Source organism: Talpa occidentalis, unplaced genomic scaffold (assembly GCF_014898055.3).
Source record: "Talpa occidentalis isolate TD23 unplaced genomic scaffold, MPIMG_talOcc4v2.1 talOcc4.10, whole genome shotgun sequence".
NCBI lineage: Eukaryota > Metazoa > Chordata > Mammalia > Eulipotyphla > Talpidae > Talpa > Talpa occidentalis.
The window spans coordinates 27,884,212-27,901,944 of NW_023600993.1; the positions used below are offsets into that span (position 1 = coordinate 27,884,212).

Here is a 17,733-nt window from a genome sequence, read left to right on the forward strand (position 1 = left end):
AACCACCCTATGTGTTTCCTGCCATGATTAAAAAATTTTTTACTTATTTATGCACAGAAGAACTGGGGTGTAGGCCAGAGGTGTGGGTGTGTAGGGGTGAGAGGATTCTAGAGACAGAGTGGGGAGCAACACAGGTGCATCTACTGAAACACACTGCTGAAGGGAGCAGCGGGCGAGACAGGAGAGGTCTGCTGCACCATATAAGTGTTAGCTCCCTCTCGGGGGATTGAACTTAGGCTGTAGCAGTGATAGCTTGATAGCACTGAGACTTAACCCCTACAAACAAGGAGGCCCCTACTGCCAAGACTTAAAAGTCTCTCTTTGTTTTTGGCACTTGGGGATTTTGTTTCTTCTACTGAACTTTGCTATGCATTTCAAACAATGTTTTGCTGTATTTTCAATTGTTTTCCTAGTTGGAGACTTTTCCAGCTTTCTTATCCACACTACTGCCAGGAACAGCATGGGCCAATCACCTTTGTTTATATGATGGAATAAAAGTTGGTTAAATCTCTGGATCTTTTATGGAATTTGTCTTTTGTCACTAAAGACATCTAGAATCCATTAATTGCAAGGCAATCAAAACCTTGCATACTAGCAATAAAGCTATCCAAACAGAACAAATAGCTATAATCCAACTGCATGGCCTATTATTAATAACGCAACCACAGGTTCAACGCAGCTGCAATTAATCACAACTTAATGATGCACGAAAGCCCCCAGGGCTCTTCATCGCCTGCACTTGCTGCTCAGTCCAGCCTAATGGTCACACTATAATAGAAGCACACCCAACTGAAAGCCTGCAGAACCACCATCTGAAGATCACCCAACACAGGCAGGCACAAACTGTACCATGAGACTCCTACAGACAGAATTATAGCTTTCCCTTCTGTTTGCATATAGAAGAAGACAGAAAGAAAAGAAGAATTACAGCAAAAAGGACTTATATTTGTGAGAAAATTTGAATAGATCCTATAAAGAACTATCTGGAGTTCTAGATATGGAAAGTAATATGGGAAAAGAATCTTCACATCCCACAGTGTGGGAGACCTGCCTGCCTATGCAGCTGAGACCAAGAAAGGGCTAAATCTGCAGTAAGAGAAAGCTTGGGCCAGATGACCTCCTCCCTCCACACAAACTCAGGAGCTCCTTTTGGAGGCCATGGGCTGTCTGCCAGCCTTGCCCTGGGGTCACCTGGAGAAGGGCTGACTCTGTGTTTACCTGAACAGAACCGATACAGGCCTGTCCCTAAGAGTCAGGATACAGTAGCTACATGCCCACCTCTGTCACCTTTTGCGCCTCAGCTTTCCATTTTTTATAGTAAAGAAGTAGGGCTTGATTTGACCGCAAGGGAAAAAAAATCAGAGTTAGAACCTAGACATTCTGGCTTCCAGGGCCTATCTCTTTAATAACAACAACAGTAACAACCACGGCTATCATTTATTTTGAACGCTTGTTTATCAAACTCTGAGCCAAGCACATTACCCACATTATCTTATTCCAGCCTCATTAGTTTCCTACGAGGCTGATATTGTCATACTAATTTTACATTTATTAAATTCAACAAATACTCATTGTGCCAATTACTGAGACTAAGTAATTTATTTGAGGTCACACAGTTAGTAGGAGATGAGTCAGAATTCAAATCTGGCTCTGCCCAATTTACTTACGCCATCCATCCATCCATCCATCCATCCATCCCTCCATCCATCCCTCTATCCCTCCCTCCCTCCATCCATCCACCCATCCACCTACCCACCCGCCCATCTACCTAGCCACTCCCCCACCCATCTTTCCATTTATCTTCCTTCTGATCATCCATTCATCCTCCATTCCCTCCATCCAACCATCCACCTATCCTTTCCCCCATTCAGCAAACAGTGACACGCGTCTCTACACGCTCTGTCTAGGACAGAACTGCCTCTTTCTGCACACGCTTCCCTCCTCCATCTACTGATTCCAAAATCTCATGTCCCCACATATTTCAGGTTCATCCCAACTCATTTTGGTTTTCTAGGTCTGGGTCAACCTCTTATTCCCGATGACATCTCTCAGCTCCTTAAAAGTCAATCCTGAGACTCCTGCCTCTGAGAAACCTTCCACAATGACTCTCACTTCAGAAGAGCCTTTTGAGCTCTGGGTCCCTCCTCCCTTCCCCATGAAGGCTGTAACAGCTGGTTGAGAGCCCTTTCTACCAGGATGCCCATTTGAAAGTCAGCTGCTGGTGCCTCTTACCAGGTTTCCGACCTGAAGCATCTCCTCAAACTCAGCCGTCATGTTGTAGTGCTCCAGGGCCATGAAGAGCGTGTTGAGCACGATGCACATGGTGATGGTGAGGTCAGCGAATGGGTCCATGACCATGAATTTCACTCTCTGCTTGATAGACATCCACAGTGGGCAGCACTCCCAGATCAGGTAGCGCTGGGCGAAGCGGTTCCAACATGGTGGACACTTGCGATGAGACTCCTCCAGCTCTGAGGGGACAGTCAGTGAGCTAGTTTGTTTTAGTTGACTGACTTATATAGAACTTGTGGTGTTCCAGAAAAGATGGCTGCCTTACCTGACAGGCTGCTACCTGAGAGGGAGGGGCAGGGAAGATTAGGGGAAGGGGTGTCCTACTGTATTCTTATAGGGCTCCTTAACTTGGAAGTATGGGAGAAGAAGACCACGGGGGCAGGAGATCAGCATGGATGTGGGAAAAGCTGGGACAGGATAAACTAGGCCAGATGTCCTAATCTCTTGAGACAATAGCCCCACATGGACATGGGGATACTCAGGAAAGGACAGGTTGAAAAGGATGGGACAACATCTGGTGCAGGCAGGTTCTGGTATAAGGAAACCCAGGACAGAACAGGATAGATGTGGACATCTGGGATGGGTTAGGAGAGATGGGGGCATGCTGGAAAAGAGGTTAATAGATGTGGAACAGGGGGAATAAGATGGGGGTGTGCAAAGCTCAGACTGGAATGAATGTGGGGGTTGCCTAAAGAGGAATTGACTGGGACAGATTGTAGGATGCTGGAACAGTGTGAGACGGACGTGGGAATGGCTGTGAATCCGCCAGAATAGGCAGGATTAGGACAGGATGATCCCAGGAGAACAAAACAATGCTGGGGAGAGGACAGGATAAGACAGCTAAGCACTTGCAGACAGGCAGGACAGCTGTGGGACTGTTCGGGAGAAACACAGGCCTGGCTCCTGAGGATGTCCAGGAAAGAATGAGCGGAAACGGATAAAAGGACATAGAGGAGAGGATACAGACTGAACAGTTTGGCTCAGCTGTGGGAATGTCCAAGGCAGTCCAAGCAGATGGGGGCTGCCTGGCTCGGGGCAGGATCACAGTGAGGGTGTTTAGACCAGAAGAGGGGAGTGTTTGGACGATTCCACGGTGCTGACCTTCCAGCGCGCTGGTGAGGACGCTGACGGCGCTGAGGGCCCGCTGCCGCTCCCCTGGCTCCTCGAAGCCATCCACGCCTGGGGCCTGAGGGGTCAGCATCTGGGGCCTGCCTGGCTCCTCTGACGGTGTGGTCTGGGTGCAAGCAAGAGGAACGCGTCAGCCTGGCGGTGGAGTCCTGGACCTGAAGCAGCAGCTGGAACTGGGACAGCTGGCACAGATCAGGTTGGGGACCTCGCAGGGGGGAAGGGTGGGGGCCTTGATGGGCACTGGGACTTCTCTGCTCCCAACCTCCCCACTAAAAAACTCCCCCACTCCTCACACCAATCGTCTTCCTCGTTCTCGTCTTCCTCTCTACTTCCAATCCGTGGTGATTCTTGAATGTGGACAGGAAGCTACATGTACTAAGGTCTGTTAACCCACTGCTGTCATAACCTTAGTGCCTGCAAAAGTGATCTGGGGGAGTCTCAACTGACCACAAGTGCCTGGAGTCGAGAGCATAAAGAAATTGAAAAACATCTACCACATTCTAAGGTGACATTAATAGAAGCATAAAGGACAATGCTTAGACATAGTTGATAGGAGTTTGGTTACATCTATCAAGAAAACTTTAAAATTGGCTCTGCAATGCCTCAACTAATAATCTAACTTCACAAATAATTATGCACATGCACCAAAAACAAGCATGCAATATGCTGATACCAAAAAAAACCCCCAAACAACTAATCAATAGGAAGAATATCAAAATCAATTGTGAACAGAACCTGATTCTGGACTCTGATAGGAACACTAAAGAGAATGAGGTTGTGCCACGTGTGTTCTCATGGGAACACCTGCAAGACAACCAGTTTGATGAAAAATAACATCTAGAAGATACATGCTGAATTGTTACAGGGGATATATCTGGGTGATGGAATTGTGGAAGTTCCATTTTCATTTTAGGTGCTGCTGCACTGCTGGATTTGCAGTGAAAGAGAAGTTCCCCTTTCACTTTAGGTACTGCTGCACTGCTGGATTTGCTTCCAATGGGTTAGCACCATGTTTGTAGGTAGAAGAACCAGGCCTGCAAATGGAGATGTGACAAGTTCTGATGAAGGAAGGTGGCAGAGGGCATTCTCGAGGCTTACCTGAGTCCCTCACCCCCCCTTAAGAACCAAGGAGGAACCACGAAGGTTTCTTATCAGCATGGCCCACATGAGCACCGCCCAGGAGCCTGAGCTGGGGCTGCTGAAGACACCAGGCTGCTCAGCATACAACAGCAACGCTCCATGGTCTCCGTAGGGCAGAGGGCAGAGGGACTGAGGCTTTGCAGGGTGGCAGAGCCAGGGCCTGGGGTGGATACCAAATCTATCTGAGTTCAAGTTAAGGTCAACCTTCTCAATTGGTTGGACTGCCCTGATATGTTGCCTAGGGAGGTAGTGAGCTCCCAGGCATGGAAGAATTCAAGCAGAGGCAGCTGTGAGGGCTGAGGTGGCCGGTGTAACGGTAGTAATAACAGTGACAAACCTGCCGGCTTAACTCACAAGTATGTCTTAAATACTTCCAACTTCTCTCCTTTACCATCTGTGCATTTGGGTTGCTATCATTTAGCAAATATTTACTCTTTCCCCTGCCACAGGGGTGAAGTGAATTTCCCTGTCCTGGGGCCTCCCTGGTGCCACAAGGGCTTAAGACACAGCACTATGAAGCTATCCGCAGCCACTGCAGCACAAGTTTGATCCCTGGCCAGGGAGCTGACCCACATGACGCAGCAGACCTCTCCTGTCTCCCCGCTGCTCCCCTCAGCAGTGTATTTCAGTCAGTCTGCCTGTTCTGTTTTCTGCTCCGTCTCTGCTAGATCCTCTCACCCCCCACACCTCTGGCTTATACCCCAGTTCTTGTATGCGTAAATAAATAAATCTAAAAAGAATTTCCCTGTCCCGCTGATGACACACTTGCTTTGCTCAATGGAACGCTAGCAGACGCGATGTGAACGGAGATGTGTTTGTACTGTTGGCCTTGTTCTTGTGCTCCAGTCGTCCTCCAGGGAAAGAACTTCCCCAGCTCGCTGCCACCCTTGGCCCTGGGGCTCAGAACAAAGACACAGCCTGGAGCTGAGCCCACATGCAGCTTGAAGCAGAGCGGCCCGGACAAGTCTGACCCAAACAGCCAAACCACAGGCAACCTGCAGAGGGAGTGTGAGAAGAAAGGCTGGCTGCTCGCCATTGACTTTTGGGGTAGTTTGTTGCACGGCATCATTGTGGCACCAGCCAACTGATACATGATCCCAGAGCAAGTCATCAACATCTCGTCCCTAGAATGGCTGTGACAGCATCGTAACTGGCCTCTTCTCTTCCCTCTGCTCTCTACACAGCCGGAAGGGACTCCCTTAAGAAGAAAATGAGATCATGAAAATTCTCTGATCAATTCCTCCTGCTCTACTGCTCCCCCTCTTACTCGGAGTAACTTTTCAGTTGCCTACAAGGCCCTGCGTATTTCACGCCTTAAGTTATCAAACTCCTTTGATAGAGCTTCCTGTTTGCACAATACCCGCCTGGCTCAGCCTTCTCTTCTCTTGAACATGTCAAGCCTATTCCTCTTCGCACATGCTGTTTCCTCTAAAACTCCGTTCTTTCACATCTTCATGGTTGGCTCCCTAAAATAACTTGCCTGTTGATTTTAACATCACCTCCTCAAGAACAATATCCCAAGTATTCCACTGAAGAGCTGCCTTCCCCAGCACCTCTCTATCACCCAGGATATTGGTCAGGTCACGGTCCATCTTCCTGGCTGTAAATGCCACGAGGACAGAGCTCTTGTGTGTTTTTATCACTGCTGTCACCCTGGAGCCTCAAATACTGCCATGTACCCAACACAGTGGGCTGGCACTAGATAAATATTGGTGAGAATCAGGGAGTTTGTGTTAGAGAACTAGCTCTGCCCCTAACTTGCTATAAGACCAGGGGACATGAGGATGAAAACTTAGGCTATGGGGGAGAAGAATGTCTATGCGCTTTGCCTCCAACCTCATCTGGGACCAGCGCCTCATACAGGCCGCGGACAAAGGAAATAGGCTCTTCCATCTGGATAAATTAAACACAAGCTGCGTATTGCGCCAGTCCCGTCCCCTGCCTGCTGATTAAGCGCCACTATGTGCCTGACACTGTGCTGTTTCCAGACTGGACAGGGCAGAAACATCTCCCTGGGGAGCGAGAGGAAGCAGGGATGGCATTCCCAGGGGCCGACGGCCTGCTAATCTCTTTAACTTTTCAAATGTCTCCATCTTGGTCAGCTAATTCCTTTAACTCTGCAAATGATCCCCTTGGCCTATTAATCCCTTTAAAGTTACAAATGGGCCCCACAGCGGTGAGAGTGGGTGAAGTCAGAGTTCCCAGTAATGAGGTGTTTGAACTTGGATTCCTCCCGACATGTGCAGCACAATGAGATGATTTTCTCCCCAATGAGATTAGGAAATTTGATTAGCATTCTGGGCTGCTGACCTGATTCCACAAGGCCAGCGCTCCAGGGCTGGCCCTGTAGGGGGCTCCGGAAGTGTCCATTCAGTGCTCCTGGGAGGCCAGACATCCACCTCCAAGTGATGCCCGGGGCCCCCCAGACCTGCCCAGAAGCTATGCCTTGTCCCCGCTGGGTCTCCAGGGCCCTATCTGCTCCAGAGGAACACGAGGGCCCCGGGCACCCCCAGTGTGCCAAGCAGTTTTGACTCCTGTGCACCAGTAACCGTAATACATAATAATGATTACCCGAACACGAGGAAAGTACTGGTCTCAGCACCAGTTCTTTTAGTCATCACAACCTGCTGACGGGATGTTAACTTTATTTCCACTTTACAGATGTGGAAATTGAGGCACAAAGTCCCACAGCTAGAATAAATGTCCGAGGAGAAAAACAGGCCATTTGCTGACCAGCCTCCACTTCATCTACCTCAAAATGTCTTCCCCTGACTCCTTGTAGGCCTTGACGTCTGAGCCACATGATCACCCTTTTCCTGGGTGAGCAGCTCAGGACACTGCATTGGGAAGTAGGGGTCAGCAAGGATACCGGATGCCCAATGGGGCACTCGACGTCTGTCACGATGAGCCCAGAGCTCTGACTGCCCTTTCATATGTCACCCTACTACCTTTCCACAATCATTCCAACTCATCTGCCCCTTGCCCTGTGTTCTGGCCACACTGACCACATGGCATTTCCTCTAATAGGCGAGATACACTTCTGCCTCAGGGCCTTTGAACATGCTTGTCCAGGTAATATAATGGTGGTATGTGCTTAGGCTGTTACTGCCACATCAACATACTCATGTCTTGATTGCTTTACCTGTGTTGGCACACTAATCCTCCCAACAATCCTTGTACAGATGACAGCCTGAGGCACAGAAAACAAAGTAACTTGCTCACAGTTATGTGCTGGTGAGCTAGCAACTGGAATTCAAACCCACTTGGTGTCCAGAATCTAGGTGCTAAGTCTTTGTCTCTATTCCCCCTCAGTTTCAGAAAGCAGCCTGGTCCCTACCCTTGCTTCCTTCTAGTCTTTGTTCAGATGCCTCCTAAGGAGTAGGGGTTCCTTCTCCCCCTTTTTGGCTTTTGTCTTCCCCTGGCACTTAGGACTTGGCCGAATACTGAATTACCAGCTTGTAAAATCCTGAAATATTTCAAACTTGGTGAGTAATTGTTGCTGAGAACATTGTTAAGTGTCCCCTTACCACCCCACCTCAGTCCTTCTCCCAGGACCCTCTGAATTGCTCAGGATCAAGCAACTCAACAGGGCTAACCCCTGGTACCCACAGGGCCTCCAGGGCACTGGTCCTGTGCCACCTGGCATCGCTGTGCCCAGGCCTTACTAGGTGCTGTACACTTAACCATCTCCCCTGCTTATCACCATTCCATACCATATGCACACATGTGCCTATTTTTCTTCTTTCTTTGATTTTTCAATGTTTGCCCCATTGCTAGAAGTTCTCTCTTTTTAAAATTTTTAAAATTTTTTTAGCTAGAAGTTCTCTGACAGCAGAGCTTTTAGGCTTATTCACCCCCAGAGCCCAGCACACAATAGGTGCTCAATGAATTCAGGACCTGGCACTGGGGACCAGTTTGACCAGATCTTCCCTGTTGCTACATGGAGGGGCTGGCTCACCGTGTCTGGGGGGCGCTCCAGCATCATCGGGCGGAGGAGGCGGCTCCCTAGGGAGGTGGCCTCAGGGTCGCCCGTCCCCAACAAGGAGACCACCCCGTTGCAGTCCACGGTGCTGTTCCTTTTGCCATTGAGGGCATGGCCAGGAGCCGAGGTCCCGGGGCTGAGCTGTCCTTGGGCACTGGGCCGGCGCAGGGGCCAGGGCACCAGCAGTGATGTGCGGTGGCTCTCGCTGTCCCCCGCCGTGCTATTTTCATCATCAGCAAAATCCGTCTCGGAACCTAGGTCTCGTCGGCGAAATGTGAAAATGCTCCCGCGGCTGGAGCGTGGCTTCATTGAGGTTCTGCTGAGGCCGTGGGTGAGGCCAAGATGATTCTGTGGGCACGTGGAGAACGGACATGACCAAGCCGGTTCTTCATGAGCTCCCAGCCTACCTCCCGTGGCACTGGCCCCAGCTCAGCTTCTCAGAGTGGTGCGGGCCTCGGCCAGAACTGGGCGGGCTGAGCCTCGGTAGTGAGGGGAGAGGTGCAGGGCAAGAAGCCACCCTGTATCCTCTGGGATTGCCCTCACTTGAAGCCTCTGAGTGGGGGAAGGACACAGGAAGGCTGGGAGCAGACAGTCCTGGTCTGGAGGCTGTCAGCCATGGCCCTCGCTCATCCCAGCAAGCCCACAGGCTGTCCCCAGGCCCAGCCCTGATGCTGGGACTTAGCTGAGGATGGGATATCATAACTCTCCATTCCTCGGCCCAGGGATCCTCCACTCCAAGAACGGCCATGGGGGAAGAGGAAAAACTGGGAGGGGGATGAAGAATGCTCTCCTTGGGGAGCAGCTGCGGACTGTGACTGTACCCACACGCTGGCCTCAGAGCTGGGGATTACCATTGCCCGGGGGCCATCCTCTGAGTCGGACTTGGGGAACCTCTCATCCCCACACTCTTCTGTCCCTGAAGACATTCGTTTTCTCCTTTTGCTTCTTCTTTCGTGGGTGATTACTGGGGCCAAAGGGGACATCTCCAAGGAGCTGCGTGACACAGTGTCCACACCCCTGATGGTGAGAGCCTGGAAAAGGATGGGAGAGAGATGTCTTGGTCATTGAGAGTGGCCAGTCTCAGGCTAAGGCAGGCCTGGCAACTGTGTCTCGATTTTCTCCATCAGTAAACAGACTTGCATGCTTACCCCCAGACAAGGGCATCACGGAGAGATGAGTTCAGACAGACCCAGATGTTCTGAGAAAGACTAAGATCCAGGGAGGAAGAGAGTGGGGGCTGAGTTGGCAGCTCTTGGAAGAGTGGAGTGTGGGGGACAGGTGGGAGGTTAACTGTGATGGTGGATGAACAGAGGAAGTGACAGAACTAGGGGGCAAGGAATCTTCTTGAAGGTTCAGGTGACAAAAATGGGCCCTGGGGGAGGTGGCACAGGCACTGCGAAGAAAGTGGATGTCCACAGTCTGGCTTCTCGTGGGCTTGCTCTGTAGTTAGCCTCCAGCGCCCAGCTGTGGAACTGTGGGCAGCAGGGCAGAGCTTACCTATTGAGCCGGCTCAGGCCTCTCACCTCAGACCTTCCTCACTACCCCGACAGAAGGCATCCCTTGACTAGGGTACATTTGGCCTGTGATTGTACTACACGCAGGAACCACCTTTACCCAACAGGCAAGATCTTTACCTAGTAGGCCTCTTACAAACAGGTACTGTCTTCACTCAGCAGGTATCAATTTTTACTGAACAGACACCACATTCACAGGGAATACTCTAACCAGCACCAGCTTTACCCAGCATGCAGCACATTTCTAAGCACCAGCTTTTCCCAGCATGCACCCTGCTTACAGGCACAGCTTTACCTAGCAGGCACCATGTTTATAAGCCCCCACAGCCAGGTGAGGCTCTTTGGTTGCACTGCTCACCCACCTCATGCTCTTTCTTGAGCATCTCCATGGCTTCTTGGAAGCGCTTCTCCTTCTCCTCAGTCTCTGCAATGGTGGCTTGGTTTTGTTCTTCATAGGCCATGGCAACCACAGCCAGGATCAGGTTCACCAGGTAGAAGGAGCCCAGGAAGATGACAAGCATGAAGAAAATCATGTAGATCTTCCCTGCAGACCTCAGAGTCTGGGGGAACAAGGGGGAAAAGGTCATCTTCACTGGGGTCCCTTCTGGGTCATGGTCATGGATTTTCAGTTGCCCAGTCTGGCTGTGCCAGGGATTCACATAGCCACAGCCTGGGGAGGGTAGAGCAAGCATATCCCTACAGAGAAGTGTCCTGCCAAGAGAGGGACTCAGCATGTCCCTGTCCACAGGGGCGAGCTGCCGTCAGAGAGGGGACTATTCTGTAGCATGGGGGACAAGAAGCGTCCTGCTCACAGAGCACAGTGTTTTATATAAAGGGGTGGGTACTTGGCTACCAGCACAAGTACCCACAGAGGCTATGGTGTCTATCCCCAGTTCCCTGTTCCTCCTCAGCTCTTGCCAGCGGAAAAACTGCTGGGGCCATTTCTGGTTAGTTTTTGCAACCTGGGCCCTGGTGTAGGGGGTCCTGAGCCCCTTCCCAGTACCCCACTGCGGGCTAGGGCACCCACGCACCTGCTGGTAGAGGCGCTCCCAGCAGTCCTGCGTCATCAGGCGGAAGAGGGCGAGGAAGGCCCAGGCGAAGGAGTCGAAGCTGGTATAGCCATGGTCAGGGTTCTTGCCGGCCTTTAGGCATCGGTAGCCCTCGGGACATGTCCTGAGGCCAGACATGAAAATCTTTTCCTATGTGGGGTTCTCTGCTCCTGAGACCCTCACTGGTCAGCCCAGTGTGTGCCCTGTGACTTCACCACGTTGAGCTCCACACACCTAGCGCCACACTCCTGGTTCCCACCTCCAAGGCTTTCACCTGGGACACCCTCCGCCCCTTTCTCCACCCGTCTGTATTCTGAAGGTCTGAATTCAGCTCCCCGTGCCCACATGACACACCGTCCCAGCTGCTGTCTGAGTTGCCTCTCCCTTCACAGAGGAAGCACCCAGGGCCTGGCTCACTTTCTTCCTCTGCCTACTTCTCCCAAGGGGAGTCGAGCTTAGAGCAGGAAGGCAGGGAGGGCAGTGAGGCTTGGCTGAGCTGAATAGGATGGTGCTCAAGGTGAAGGCTGAGCCAAGGGGCTTGGAGGATGCTTGTGGGGTGGGTGGGCGGGGGCTAGTTGTGTCTGTAGAACATGCCCATTTGTCTGACTGCACTCAGGCACAGTGAGACGGAGCCATTTACTGAGCAGGAGGGGACAGCCACCCTTCCAAAGAGCAAGTGCTTGCTAGACTCATGGTGTGCACAAAATATTGACAGTGAGAGAGTGAGAGTGAGAGCGAGAGGCCTTTGTGCCTTGTTAATATCATAAGACCTTCTAGACAATCTCTTTAGTGACAGGAGTGGCTCTGGTGCTCAGAGATTTGGGACTGTAACTCCACGGAGTACACAGGTGAGACTGTGTGCCCCACCCACTAAGAACCTCGGGCAGTCACTGACTCAGACCTTGGGGTGCAGAAGCTGTACATGGTTACTGGGCATCTCTGGGTACCATATTCAGACTGCAGGTCCAGGCCCTCCTTGCTCTGGAGGAGACTCTAGGCTGCTGGAAGGGGATGTATCCTCAGTTTTACTGTTAGGGAGGCCTATAGGACTTCCTGGGCTTACCCCCAGCCTCACACCACCTGCAGACCTGAATCAATCCTCTCTTCAACCTTTAGCAGTATCTCCCCTGTGGTGGGGGTGGGGCAGGGAAGCTGCCAGGGGCAAGGGAGGCAGGAGGAGAACTCATGGTCCCTGGAGTCAAGGGTATAACTGAAAGTACAGGAGAGTCCCTGGTGGGATGAGATGGCCGTGGGGGGTGGGCACTACATACCCGGCATCGGAGCTGTTTCCACATAGTAAGACATCTGTGGTGCCATTCTTGATCAGGTAATTTTCTGGGGGAGAAACATTGGATGGTGAGAGGCATGTGTGGCCTGGGGGCTCCTGGGGTTGCCACTTTACACACAGAACTTTGGGGAAGTCCACTAGTGGGCTAGTGTCCCCCACATTCTTGGAAGACACAGGAAGCCCTTAGCTGTCCCCATAGTGAACTTCTGCATCCTGCTCCTACCACTCAGGAGGGCAACCAGGGTTAAGAGAGGCCCCGGACTAGGAAACAGGGGTCTGGGAAGAATTCCAGCTTAGCGCCGAGTCATCCATCATATAGCCTTGCCAGATGACTCCCCACCTCTGACCCACTTCCTGTGGATAAGGCGGTAGGATGGATGCCTGGCACACTCCCCATGGCCATACTTTGGTCTGTTCAGATAGGGTTGGGGCTCAACTCGATGAGACACCCAATCCTGTCCCCTTCTTTCAGTGGCCTTCTGCCAGTCCCTGTCAGTTACCACCACCTGTCTTGGTCAGAAGCAGCACTTCTCAACGGCAGACCAGCAGCATCAAGTATCAACTGGGAACTGGCGAGACTTTCTAAGCGTCACCCCAGATCTACTGACTCAGAAACTCTTGAAGTGGGGCCCATCAGTCTGTGTTTTCCAGAGCCTTCCAGAGGACTCTGGTGCATACTGATGTTTTAAAACCACTGCTATTGGCCACAATCAAACCATTAGCAAATGTCCTCATTTTCAGATTTCCTCAAATTTCTAGATTTCTACTTCCTAAGTGGATTGCTGGTGTGTGATAGAGGCCCTAACTTTACACTGGCCTTTAGGACTCTTGTGGCCTGGCATCTAGCCCTGCATTAGCATCTATTTTTGGTCCAGGTCAATGGACTAGTTAAAGAGCTACTGGTCATCAGCCTGGAGAATGGAAGTACAATCCATGGGCAGTGAAAGAGGGACTCATGTGTCTTTGTACAATCAACAAGTTTGTTCTTACCCTCTCCTGGCAAGGAACACTGAAGTCAATTGAAACATCCCAGGCCAAGCAGGTGTGGCTTCCACTCTAAGCCTCACAAACTACCCAGCTCCATGGCACATTCTTCCCGAACTAACATGCCTCCCTCTGCAGGCAGTCCCGCTGCCTCACCACACCCGACGCTCTTGGGTAAGTCCCAGCTCCAAACATTGCAGTGCTGTTCCGGTCTGCTTTTCCAACTAACTCCATCTTTCCTGTTCTTCTAGTGTCATCACCCCTTCAAGTCCAAGAACTCATGAGGACAGGTCCTAAGTGTGCTAATCATATGACCTGTCTCATGGCGGCCCCAAAGGTGGTGACCGGGATCCCTGAGCACACAGCTGGGCCCCCAGAGGCTCAGGTGGGGCTTGAATGCTGTGGAGGGACGCCAGCCCTTCGGCGAAGCCTGTGTGGGAGGCGCCTCACCTATGGAGGGAGCACAAACTTGTACCTGGACCACATTGTAAGTCTGTACCTGAGTTGTTGAGGTAGTCTTCCAGTGATGGCCAGACCACACTGTCAGCCTCCACGGAGCCGTTGGTGTCGTTGAGTATCGTGAAGTTGCGCACGCACTTGTGCCTGAGGTTGCCCATGAAGAGCTGCAGGCCGATGAGGGCGAAGACGCTGAGGCAGAAGACCGTGAGGACCATCACGTCGGCCAGCTTCTTCACAGACTGAATGAGGGCCCCCACAATGGTCTTCAGGCCTGGGGGAGGTGAGAAGGAGCATGGGGTCACCCTATCCGAGACAGGTCCTGTGTTCCCCGCTCCACTGGGCAGGGATTTGGGCAGGAGGGGGTGCTGAGTCTCATGGGTAACCACAAGATGACCTGTCTTGTGCTTTTAGACCCAAATTCCCTAGCTGATGAGATTCTGTCCTGGGGGACAGAAGTCCCATGTGGTTCGAGTATTGTCAGAGGGGCTTAATCCTCTGTTCTTCAGTAGCCAAATACAGGAAATGGGTGTGGAAAATGCCAACCAAAGTCTGTCCCCTGCTGGCTGGTCTCAGGTATGCAAGGCCTGCCCAGTTAAATGTCACCCACAGAAGGTCAGTTGCAGTCCAGAGCATCAGAGGGGCCTCAGCTTGATCCAAGATGGGGAGATGCTCTTGGTAGGGGGACACAGTACATGTGGTAGGGGGCTGAGGGGGGAGGTGTGGCAAAGCCATTGGGGGGTCATGTCCTACGCTCCCACCTTTTGGGAAGGTTCAGGTCAGGAGGGGATGGGATGACCCACATGGCATTTTCTCCTTTGCCTTATCCTCCTGGGACCCATTCCCATCCATCCCATTCCCCAAAGCTGAGATGCCGTGATCTGTTAGTTGCACGACCCAGTTCCCTGCAGAAGCCAGCACCACACAGCGAGTGACAGAAAAGCACGTGTAGACATATTTGGTCTGACACTTAGCCACTGTCCTACGACAAGTTTGAGCAGAGCGTGGGGAGCAAGGGAGCTTCTCTGCCAGCAGCAGGGCCCTGCCCCCATCCCACCCGCCCTCGCCACCCCCCCACTGAAGCGGCCAGATCTCAGATTAAGCTCCATCCATTCATAGTCCAGCTGGTTAATGTGTTAGGAGCACCCGTGGCTACTGTGCCCAAGGCTGCTGTGCCCCTGACCCAGAGACAGGCAGGCAGCAAGGGGCAAACGCGTGGGGAAGCTGTCCCCACAGTGCCACTAACGCTTCAGCCTGCCCAGGGCTCAGGGGCAGTCAGCGTTCTCTGTGGAAATTGTCCTGGCAGATGTTGGCAACTGCCTGGGCTGTGGGTGGAGCTTGCAGGGGTGTGGGCCCAGAGCCGTGCTGGCGGTGGGATTTGCAAGTCCTTTGTTGTCCGAATGCATCAGCTCCAGTGAGTTCCACACTACCTTGGTGGGCACACTTTAGTTCTGCTCACTGCGCCCAGAGCCCCTGCCCTCCCATGAGGGGGTGGGGACACAAAGCAAGGCCATGGGCAGCAGCTCAAATACCCAAATTGGACTCTGCTTTAATTGTCACTCTACAGTATCTTTGGCCTAAAGCATTGGGTTTGAGGCCAGCAACGCATTTCCTGGTCTGTGACAATAGCCATGTCTGTGGGGAAATATCAGCTGGTGAGCACAGATTTACTCTTTTAAGGTTTCACATACTGATGACAGAGTCCACTTATGGCAAGGAAGTAATGGGATTCTTTCTGAAAAGACCCAGGAAAGGATGAACGAGGGGGAGGTCAACTGGGAAATTCTGCCACTGAAGCTCTAAGAGACTGGACAAAGAGCTCTTGGAACCAATCATTTCTCTCTCATTCCCTTGGTATGACAAAGGAGACTGAGGTCTGCAGAGTGCCAAGGCTATTTAAGACGCAGCTCAGGGGACACCTCTTCGAGGAAGCCTTCGATTACGCTGACTATGGCCTTTTCCTAATGGCCACTTTCAGGGCCTGCTGTCTGTTGCCTCATTGGGTTGCTGGCAGCTTGAGGAGACCCAGAGGAGTTGGATCCAGAGGTTGGTGATCTTTCTTCTCTTCTCCAGAACTGAGAAATATTTTCCTTTGCCGGCCTTTCTTATAGAACAGGCTAGAACATGGTTTTTTTTCACTGATCTGGTCAGTGTGCTTATTTACTCTGGTGGGGAGGGCGGTACTCCAGGGGAGTGACTTGGGGGCAGATTGCTCACTGGCTTCTTGCAGGGGTTGGGGTTACTCAAGTGTGCATAGGGTGGCCCCTGTGGACTTCCCATGGTAGGTTCAGATTCCAAAAGGAACTGCTGGCTCACAGCATCAGTGGGGGCTCCTCTTATAAGATAATTAACCCCACCAGGGGGAGTCTGAACTCCTGGAAGCTCATAGCAAGGCCCCTGTCTTATGGGGATAGCAACAGCCAAATGCAAGCCAAGGGCCAGGGACCTACTAGCTTTCCGGCAGTGGATGCAATCACCTGATTGACCTAATTCTCCCCTCAGCTTTGACACTGCCCCACATGGGTAGCCTGCAACCTGATCCCAGCTGCCCTTGTACAGGAAGTGCCTACTCCAGTTCTGAGTGTGGCTGCATTCAAAACAGGCTCTGGAAGGAGTCTTTGGGCTCTGCCCTCTGGGTCTGAAATCGTCAGAAGTCTTTGGAGAGCTTTCCTGGATGGAGAGGGTAGAAAGGCCTTCTAGAGAGGCTGTTTGGGCTTAGAAGATTTCCCGGGTACAATTGCCAACATCTGTCAAGGAGAATTTCTTCCTGAGGCTACCATGCACGGTTTGCTAAACCTCTACCGCACCATGCAGCGAGGGCTGTTAGACACCAAGGCCTGAGGACGCCTGTCCACAGAGTACACTCCGTTTCACAAAGTGGGTCTGGGGCTCTGGCTGTGCAGATATCAGAGACGGGGCACAGGGCAGGGACTGGCACTCAGCCATGAAAACTGCCCTGAGGATTTCCTTTTTAGTTCTAGATACGTAAGTGGTTTCCCTCAAACATGTTCTTTTTTTTGATTTCCTTTTCAGAGGATGATGCTTCCGGCTGAAGCAAATTCCATACAAGTGTTTAGTAATTCAAATAGTTGAGTTCAGTCAGGGAAAGAAATCGCTGTCTGGGGAAGAATTGGGCTTCCACCCAGGGCCTGCCATGAGGTGCTCTGTGCCCCCCTGGTGTCTGGGAGAATGGGCTTTCCTAGGGCAGCGGGGTGACCCAAAGCCCATTCTGAGACTTTGAGGGGACAGCTGTGTCCACCACCGCTGCCCATCGCCCCCCACACCCAAACTCTGGGAAAGGTATTCTGGTGACAGGCACATTCACAGGGGCCTTCCCAAGGGCGCTTTGGCTCCCAGGTGGCTGGAAAGGCCGAAGCGTGTCCCTCCAGCCTTGGTGTTTAACCTGATTTTCACCTGAAATGACTGATATAGTTTTCAGGGCCCGGAGGACTCGGAAGGTGCGTAAAGCTGAGACATTGCCCAGGTCCACAAATTCAGTTGTGTATCTGTAACAAGGGAAATTCACACACGAGACAGTGACGACACGCCAGTAGGAGACACACGGTCAGAGGAGGGTGGGGGGAGACAGAGAGAGAGTCACTTGTAGCTGAGATCTGAGAGGCAAATCTGGGCATCTTACCTGGGATAACTGAAATAGTTTTTAGAGCTCTCAGGACTCTGAAAGTTCGAAGAGCCGACAAATTGCCTAGTTTTATATTTTCTGATACATACCTGCAGAATCAAACCACAGTTATTGGGAATTACAAAGCAGCACCGCAGCCGGCCCTCCCGACCAGTCCTCTCCCTCTCCACCCCCAACAGGAGGGCTGTGGATGGCCCGGGGTCTCTCCCAGGTGTTCTTCCTGATCCTAACCCTTCTGACAAGGGGGCCTCAGCAAC

At 51.9% G+C, this 17,733-nt stretch overlaps 1 protein-coding gene across 3 annotated transcripts in view; it reads right to left on the minus strand.

The window, feature by feature from the left end:
• SCN5A (sodium voltage-gated channel alpha subunit 5) overlaps positions 1 to 17,733 on the minus strand; it is an 88,766-nt gene that overhangs the window by 39,135 nt on the left and 31,898 nt on the right. For all 3 annotated transcript variants that reach the window (XM_054693185.1, XM_037526635.2, XM_054693182.1), the window contains exons 6-14: positions 17,248 to 17,339; positions 13,877 to 14,107; positions 12,377 to 12,440; positions 11,088 to 11,229; positions 10,419 to 10,616; positions 9,394 to 9,573; positions 8,519 to 8,890; positions 3,394 to 3,526; positions 2,233 to 2,471 (exon numbers count right to left, since the gene is read on the minus strand). In XM_054693185.1, coding sequence (XP_054549160.1) covers positions 2,233 to 2,471; positions 3,394 to 3,526; positions 8,519 to 8,890; positions 9,394 to 9,573; positions 10,419 to 10,616; positions 11,088 to 11,229; positions 12,377 to 12,440; positions 13,877 to 14,107; positions 17,248 to 17,339 — 1,651 coding nt within the window. The remainder of the gene's footprint in view (positions 1 to 2,232; positions 2,472 to 3,393; positions 3,527 to 8,518; positions 8,891 to 9,393; positions 9,574 to 10,418; positions 10,617 to 11,087; positions 11,230 to 12,376; positions 12,441 to 13,876; positions 14,108 to 17,247; positions 17,340 to 17,733) is intronic.